Genomic DNA, 9,227 nt, shown 5'->3' on the forward strand with positions numbered 1-9,227 from the left:
CTGAAAGTGCTGTGTCCTGGATTCATCGCCGTAGTCCACATGTGAAGAAAGTTGTCGCCTACATCGTTGAACCAGATGAGGAAAGCAAGGACTTTGTGTTGATGAAGATGATGATGACAGACAAGAGAGGAAGCATTCAGAATGTACAAAACCCTCCCCGACTTGAGAGGAAAGATAATTTTTTCAGGTAAAATAACCGTAAATGAAATAGAATATACATGTAAAACAAGTAATGCATGCTAGATTGATGTTACAGTTTCGACAGTGAATACATCCATTGTATATATAACAATTTACGTTGGAGATGAGGAAAAAAGTACAGGACTTATCAACAGCTCTGAAGCTTTTTTTTTTTGTTGGGTTTAAAGTCACACCAGCACAACTATAGGTCATACGGCGACTTTTCAGCTTTTTGTGGTGGAGGAAGACCCAAGGTGCCCCTCCGGGCTTTATTCCATCACGTGCGGGCACCATGGTAGAACCACCAGCCTTCTGTAAGCCAGCTGAATGGCTTCCTCACATGAAGAATCTACACCCCTAGTGAGGCTTGAACCCACAACGGCGAGGGGCAACTGATTTGAAGTCAGCAACCTTAACCACACTGCCACGAAGGCCCCGCATCTCTTAAGCATCACTGGGGAAAATAAATCATACCTTACTAAGATTTTTTTTCTGGCATGGAGGAAAAAATTATTGCCACTGTTTCACAGATTGCCATATGTCTGGTGAATTTCATTAAATGAATGTATACTGAGGTTGCACCACAAAATCAAACACATTTTATCCTTGATGCTAAAGTGTTTTGTAATGCCAAGCGATACTCTGCAAAAACTTTTATTATGTAAATTTATATTTTTTTTTCAGAATTTACATTATTGTCTATATTATTTCAGGGACTATTTATTTAAAGCCGTTGACAATTCAGAAAGTGTATCAGCAGATGCGTATGGGGAGCGCCACCTAGCTTTCCCACTGCGAGATGATCAAGGTCGTGCATCAGCGATATTAGACATTATAATTGGAGAGACGAAACAGTTGCCAAGTCATGAAAATCGTGAAGTTCAGAGAATGTTGCGTCTGCTGCAAATGGCACACAAAGAAATAACCAAAGAAATGGCAGGAGAGGATAGAAATGTTGTCCTAGGTTTGTTGTTATCTTCAGTTAACTTGACTGTAAAATGTTCGTTACCGGTAATTATAGCTACAGAATAGTATCTTCCCGAAACCAGTGTTTATCCTTGTAAACAAAAAATTGGTAGCATAATTTCCCCTTTCAGTCAGAAGAAATGGGAAATATTGTTTGACTTTACAATATATTATTTTTTCTTTCATATCTGAGAGTACATTTAAAAAATAATTTTAAAAAAGGTTAATTTTTGCTTTTCTACCTTTACAGAGGCAGAACAAAATGAGGAATCAAGAATGGATATTATGTTTGACCGTCTCATGTTGATGGAATTGAGAGAAAATGTCAACAAACTTGACACAAAGGCCTTTGCTGAGCTTCGTAGCTACAATGACCCACCAAGAATTGAACATGATATACTCATGGCAGTCAAAGCTATATCTGACTTTGAGGAAACGGAACAAGGGCTTTTTGATGACTGGCAGCAAATGAAAGGGGTAAGTTTTAGACATTTGGAGGGAAAATAAAAAACCACAACACCTATTTTGGATTTAACACTTTGCATGTTGGCTGCACATTTACAGTAATGCTATTCATATTTCAGACTTGTGGCTAGTTATAGAATTGAAGTCTCCATCTTTTCTTGGAATAGTGTAAAAAAAGTCTTGACACTAAAGAAAAATGACACAAAATCAGTACAAATGAACAATTCTGAAGTGATTAGTTTTAAAAAGAAAACATTTAAATGTTCTATTGCTATGGTAACAATTTTATCAAGATTGAAGGACAATAGTTTTTGGGTGTTAGAAATTCAAATTTTCTCATGTTTACATTGTCCTTCTTTAGTTCTAACCCCTAAAAGTATACTTACACATTGACAAAGGAGCTGCCCAAATAAAAAAGAGCATTCAGACTAACTTTTTGTTTCTAATCTATCAGTAATATATTATTCTAGAGTATTTTGTTGAAAAATATCAAGGGATTTATAAACAGACAGATAAAAGCCTGAACATATGATATCTGAAAGGAGAGAAAGAGTTAAGGTTGTAAATAGCTAATAAACTTATTTTTTGCTGACTTGTCAGTTTTTGTGTTGACTTTGTTGTGTATTCCTTTAAATGAATTTGCATTGTTTTATACATAAATTTCATATATAGTAACACTATGGACTTTTAGGTACTAAAAATAGCTGAAGTAGTAACTTCCTTTACTAAAAATAACTTTTCCTGGAAATCTATTTTTAGATCTGTTAATTTTTTTTTCCTTGTTTGCTTCATAAATTGATGTAAGTTTGGTTTTGATTACTCCTTAACCATTAAAACCCTCATTACGGAAATTACGAAAGAATATGAAAAGGATTGGCTTTTAAAGAATTGTTTGATTAAATCTTTTATGATCTAAATACCTAAACATGGAATTTCAAGATAATAAAGAGTAAATTTAGACCGCATTTTCAGTACTTGAAAAGGCTAATCCATTTGATTGTTTCTTGCTTTCATTTCATTGAAATTTAAAAAAAAAAACCAATAGTTTACAGTTGAACCTGCCTCAGAGGCCATCTGTATTAAGCAGTCACTTGTCTTAAGCAGCCAGTCAGCTAACTTCCCAAATTGACCTGATGTTCTAATTTAAACTTTTCTTATGCAGCCACTTGCATTAAGCGGTGCCAGTTTGTGTTGCACCCTTGGCAGGCTGTTTAATACAAGTTTACCTGTACATAAATGATGGTTGAAGATCAATTTCAGCATTTCTTGCATACCAGACGGGTTTTTACGGTATTTTTACCAGTGCTGGAAAAATCTGTCTTACACCCTGGCGTGTAAGATGGTTCCCGTGGTGCAAATGACGTATTACAAACTACATATATGTAGAAGATTTATGTTGTAATCTATAATTTATTTCAAAAACGGAATAAAAATCCAATACCTTGACAGTTCTTCTTTGTTCCTGATAGTATATTTCTCGATTCAAAAAACGTTATTTTATCAAAAATTCATAACGTTACGCTGCAACTGATAAACAAAACTGGAACTAAACATTGTTATTTTGTCTTTGAAACGTCATGACATCTTTCCTGTTTATGGACGTTGGTTTCCCACGCTTTGTTTCAGTACGCTGCTTTGAGAAATAGTTCTAAAAAGAAAGCCGTTCGATTCATTTTATTATTATTATTATTTCTTGAATATGGTATGCAAGAAAAAGGTTCTATCTCTGGTTGTAGCTAGGTGCTCTGAGATGAGAATATCTGGCTTTCGGGTAAATGTTTACATGGTAACTTGGCAGGAGCCTCGTTACCGCGTAAACAGTTACCCTTGAGGTCGGAAATTCCAATTTTCACCTACAACCAGTGAAAGAATCTTATAAGGTTCCTGTCTAGAATTACTCAACCAAATTTGAACTTGTTAAGAGGTTAGAGCTGATTAAGTCGGGTTTAAAACTACGTTGCAATCTGTTAAAGGGATTCTAAGCATAGGTTTTAAGACCAGTTAGTGAATAGAGTGAAAATAAATCCCTCATAAAAATTTGTGATTTTTACATGAGTTATCAGTCAAAAGTTTTACTCCAAGGTCACACTGTATTAATCTGTTTTCAGTCACTATGTTTTGTTCATAGGAGATAACTCCTATGGCTTTTAATTTTTTATAGCATTATGCCCTTTGTCTTCTCAAACATACATATATAAAGATGCAAAACAGGGTGATGGAACCTGCACAGTGCATATCAGCTCATGAAGTGGATAAGTGTGTGAAGTTTCAAACCATACCCGCTAAATACTGAAGCTTACGTACAAAAATTTAACCAAATACTGCTCAGTCAAAAAGGGGACATTCTTTTTGTAAAAATGCAAAGTAGAGCTATGGAACCTGTGCAGTGAAGAAGTGTGTGAAGTTTCAATCAGTTCCCATTAGTGAGTACTGGGATACCAGCTTACATACAAAACCTTAACCAAAAATTTCTAAGTCAAGAAAGGGAATGATTTTGTAAAAAAGCAAAACTGAGTTATGAAACCAGTGCAGTGTAAGTCAGTTTATCACAGTGAATAAGTGTGTTAAGTTTCAATCCATTCCCACAAGTGGTAACTGAGATACTAGCTTACATACAAAAACTTAACCAAATCGGGATGTGGACGCGGACGCCGACACACGGGTGCGTCCAATAGCTCTACCTATTCTTTGAATAGTTGAGCTAAATATAGTCTAGCTAAAAATTTAGAAAAATATTTTTTAAAACTTCAAGAAATGATCTAGTCAAACGCCTGGTAAACACAGATGTATTTGTGAAAATGAATAGAAACAGTGTTGTTGTTATGAATAGCCATTGTTTCACTAGTTGGCCATATATTGTAAATATTCCAACATTTGAACCAATTAGAATTATAAAATAGTCTATTTTTGGCCTTGGGGGAAGGAGGGTGGGGGTGGAAATACCAGGTTTTACAGTATTTGTTATAAATATAGCAACAGTCGGTTTCAAGCAGCTTTTTATCACTGAAAATTATTTTCCTCAAAATCTATTTTTAGGACGGTGTGACGTAAATTCTATTTCAATAGGGATTGCTTTGTAGAAACCGTTTTGTTTTTTTTTTTCACCAAAATAACTTAACACCTAAATTCTGAAAAGATCTGAGAAGGATTTGCATTTATTTGATTGAGTAGAAAAATCAAATTACATTCTGACGGAGGTTTATCTGCTTGACTGTTTTTTTGTTGTCAAGTATAGAGTAAGACCGAAATTCATTAGATGTAAGTTACGTAATTTCTCCAAGCACTGTGCGAGGCTTGTTTGTTGAGTTGTTAAACATTTTAAATCCATTTTTAGAAGGTTCAGCAGGTCACTTGTGCAGCTTTTCAGTTACAGAAATATATGTATGTTTTGCATTTGACCTTGACCTTAAAATCTTAAAAAATCTGCAAAATTAATATTAGGTACCTCCGCATGAACAGAAATGAGTAAGAAATGCTGTAACAAATAAAATAGCTTGTCAGTGTGAGTTGAACAATTTAACTATAAGCCTGCTGGTGGCAAGTGATCTTGCCTTTGCGACCTGTGCAGATCAAAATCAGCCTGCACAACAGGCTGATCATGGTCTGCACTGTTTGCTATTCAGTCAGTAAATTTTCAGTGAATACTCCTTTGAATAATAAGTGGTACTGCCCAAATTGAATGATAGAACTAGTCAATTTTAGAAATTTAGCAGGCTAAATGTTAATTTGACCCTGAACATTATGCCTGACTATGGAGAAACAGTGAAACATCACTGCATAGCTTTATCAATTTTCATAATTTAAGTATTAAAAACAAGGGATTTATATAAAAACTAACATGCACATTGACATTAACAGAAGATTTAAAGTATTGAAGTCTTTGTAAAAGACACAGACTAGCTGTGGAAAAAAACTTCTAACATAAATATTGAACTAATTGGAGTAAATATTTTTCTGCTGACTTGTTGGTTTTTGTGCTGACTTGGCATGGTTTAAGAATACATTAGATTTCATTGAGATAATGTTATGACCTTGAATTTTTGTGGATTCTTAGTAAACTATCAAGTAACAAATATAGTAACATTACAGGTATTTTTTTGATAGCTTACTTCCCCCATCGAAAATAGTTTTCGTGGAAATCTGTTTTAAGATCCTTGTTTTGGCTGGTATTCTAGGAAAGAATAAAAGATAGCAAATTCACCTCATTTAATTTCAAGGTTATGGTTTAGGAGTATATCACCAAACAACAGAAAGTTTTGATAAACGAACAACATCGTTACCAATACTTTATCTGACCCTTACATGTTCTGCCGTACTGTCCCGTACTTAAAACATTCTGGAAAAAGTTGTCCCCCTTTGAAAATGAATGCCACTTGTCTTCCACCTAGTGATGTGAAATTTCAACACTCGCACGCTATTGCAAATGCATCAAAACGAACATGTATAACAGTTCCTTGAAAATGGTGAGTTTTTAAAGTCATTTGACTGTCCGGAAGTTGGATCCTTGAAGGCAATAAAGACTTTTGACTTTATAGAAAAAAAAACTTCAAGGGCAAGCAAGTGTGATAGCTCCATTTTCGAACTAAAAGGTATAGTGAATACCATTGCTAAAAATTGTAATCAAAAAGAAACACTTATTACTCAAAGTGGAAATTACTTTGCACGGAATATGAGTGATTAACACTGACATTATGCATTAACCTAAAACACATGTTTTATCTAAAATATGAATATTGTTAGTACATTTAATAACTACTTTATTTATATACAAATTCATTTCTTCGCCTTAAAATAAGAAAGCAGGTTTTAGCTGTAAAACGAACAAGAGCTCTATTTGTAAAAATGAATAAAAACTTTTCATTATCAGAGTAATGCTTAAATTCTGCTTCTATAGAACTGGCTTTTCTGAACAATTCTTGTCTAAAATCACTATATAATTGACATTCTATCATAGAGTGTGTTGTATTTAACACCTTTGTTTATACTTAGTCGAAAACACCTTATACAGTTCCGTTAGTTAATATAGTAGTTGTAGTCAGTAGTCCAAAATAGTCGTATCATGTAGAATTTACTACCTTTAGACCTTTAATCTCATATTTATGTTCGATTAATCTTCTACTTAACATTCATTTGCATGAATCGATAACCAATCACAACCACACCGCCATATTCAAAAGTGTAAACAAAAGTCATAGCCATTTTATGCTAAAATATTTTCCCATCTATTGTCTATATACATTTATATATATACAGGTAATTGTGTGTTTCAATTTATAAACATGTATTTATTGTAATTATCGATTTTGTGCATTCATCAATTGTTCAAATACTCGTAATTATTGTTGTCCATTGGTACGATCGAATGTTTATGTTATAGTTGCAGGATCGTATCTGTCGTCAAATACATATCATAAGAACCCCAGACTTGAGTTGTCATTACTCAATCTACCGGCTGGCAAGGTCGGCGACAATTCCATAATGCCATGTTTTTCATCCTCAATGTTTTCCTTACAAAATGGACAAAGCCTTTCATTAATATCTAGTCTTTCATATCTTCCAGTTTCAATACGTATTGGCGCAACACCTATCCTAAATTTTGCAAAAGCAGCTCTATGAGGACGAGACAAAATTACTTTACAATATTGTTCTGTTTCATATTTTGATTTAAACAATTTATGAGTACGTAGTTTATTTCTACCTCTTTTGCTCGGGCCATGTTGAGCATTTATGTCGGTTTTCCACCTATTAACAAATTCTTGCATGGAAGACTCAATGACTCTATCTAAAACAGATTTCTTAGACATACTCAAAAAGCGACTACACAACTCTTCACACCTAATAAGTTTAAATTTTTGACATATTCTAAAACACCAATTTTTGCATTTATTGCCATTTTGGTTATAACAGTAATCAAAGATTCTACGGTTTATACGCGTGTTGTTGACATATTACAAACTCTATACCAGTAGTTTGAAACATTAATTAGTTGTCTCACTGGTGTGGGTCGCCATCCCATATCGCCAGCAACTGCCGCTGATGGGGCAAACTTTGATACACCAAGAAACAAACACATTGCTCTATTTTGTACTGAATCAATGCAAGAAAATGACTGGGTTCCCCAAACAGCTGCTCCATATCCAATGACGGACCACACCATCGAGTCAAATAATCTTGTAAACACATCTACAGGCATATCCCCCAGAATTCTAAACTTTGCAGTCAAAAGACCAAATGCCCTGCTTACAGATTGTGCAACATATTTAGCAGTAATATGAAAGTCCAGAAACTGATCCAAAGTAAGGCCTAAATACACATACTTATCTACAACTGTCTTATCGTTACTACATTTAAATATATGTTTGGTAGATGGTATATGTCGTGGTCTGAAGTGAACTATATTACTCTTGTTTGGATTAACATAAATACAATTTTCACTGGTCCATTCATACAGTGTATTTAACATAAGCTGTAAATCTTTTTCATTCCCGGATAGTAGTACAATATCATCGGCATAAAGTAAAATACAGACTTTTTCATCGTTACCAATATCAATCATGGTCAGCTTTTAACGAGAATTTGCAAGAATTATCTCCCTTAATTATTGACTATGTTAAAGCAATTCCCTTCAAATTGGACTGCCTCCCTTACATTAGCTCAAGTCGTGTCATTCATGACCGAAGTCAATAATTCTTTGTCATGGATTTTGCATTGATCTAATATTTTGCTTTAGGTAATACACGGAAATAAGGCTCGCGTCTTACTCCATAAAAAGCAACAAAACAGTTAGCCAGTTTTTGATACAAATCATGTTGTTTTATAGATTCATACAGAAGTATTATTCATGTAAAGATATATAACATTTCTGTAAAAAAAAACATTATGTTAGCTTAAGATATTGCTAAATTCGTGCTGTCATGTAACAGAAAATGAAAACATTTAAATAAATTTCTTTTCTTTTGAAACTTTGAATCCCGCCAAACATTGAAATCCGAAAATTATTTCATCAACGAGCTTTCCCACAAACACATGTATACATAATAGTTTTCCTCGAGAAAAATGAAACTTGTGTGTAGATACATGTATTCCCATCTTGACTGATTGTTCTTGTCAATATAACGGTACTTTTGTTTAACTTTCATGTCTAGAAGTTTGCCAGTTTTAATAAACTAAACAATACTGTATTTGACAGGCAGTGGCAAAGAAAAACCCGAGCAATTTAACAAATTTAAAAAAAACATACATGTTACTAAAACACGCAAACACATGTTTTATTAGCTGGTCTTGATCCAAGGTTTTCCATAGAAATCAAAGAAAGAAAGAATCTATTGAATTATGAATCAAGTTTCTGATTTTTTCTGATCAGCATTGGTGTATGTGTATCATAGAGATCCTAACTCATTTTTTTAAACAATTAGCTCTGATTCATCCTGTCTACTTATTTATAGTGTCTAAGTTACTTGATTATACATAAATCAAATATGCCATTCAGATATGGTTTGTACATACAATACAATCAATCATGAAATCATATTTATCGTGTAAAACTGGTCTTAGCTGTAAGGGTGACTGTTTTCATGTTTCCCACGAATAAAACCGTGGCAAAAAATGTAGGTCGT

At 33.7% G+C, this 9,227-nt stretch overlaps 1 protein-coding gene across 1 annotated transcript; it reads left to right on the top strand.

The window, feature by feature from the left end:
* The first annotated feature begins 1,034 nt into the window (after nt 1–1,034).
* LOC128547132 (uncharacterized) lies at nt 1,035–1,692 on the top strand. The gene is made up of 2 exons (XM_053518876.1): nt 1,035–1,144; nt 1,397–1,692. Exons 1-2 carry the CDS (start codon nt 1,069–1,071, stop codon nt 1,651–1,653), a joined length of 333 nt encoding a protein of 110 aa, XP_053374851.1. The 5' UTR covers nt 1,035–1,068; the 3' UTR covers nt 1,654–1,692.
* The last annotated feature ends 7,535 nt before the right edge of the window (nt 1,693–9,227 follow it).

The sequence above is a fragment of the Mercenaria mercenaria genome, chromosome 12 (assembly GCF_021730395.1).
Source record: "Mercenaria mercenaria strain notata chromosome 12, MADL_Memer_1, whole genome shotgun sequence".
Lineage (NCBI taxonomy): Eukaryota > Metazoa > Mollusca > Bivalvia > Venerida > Veneridae > Mercenaria > Mercenaria mercenaria.

What these genes read in the sequence shown, in the direction of transcription:
- LOC128547132 (XM_053518876.1), top strand. Translation starts at nt 1,069, where the DNA reads ATGTTGCGTCTGCTGCAAATGGCACACAAAGAAATAACCAAAGAAATG. An exon ending in GGATAGAAATGTTGTCCTAG is followed by an intron (nt 1,145 to 1,396) that starts GTTTGTTGTTAT and finishes CTACCTTTACAG; the next exon opens with AGGCAGAACAAAATGAGGAA.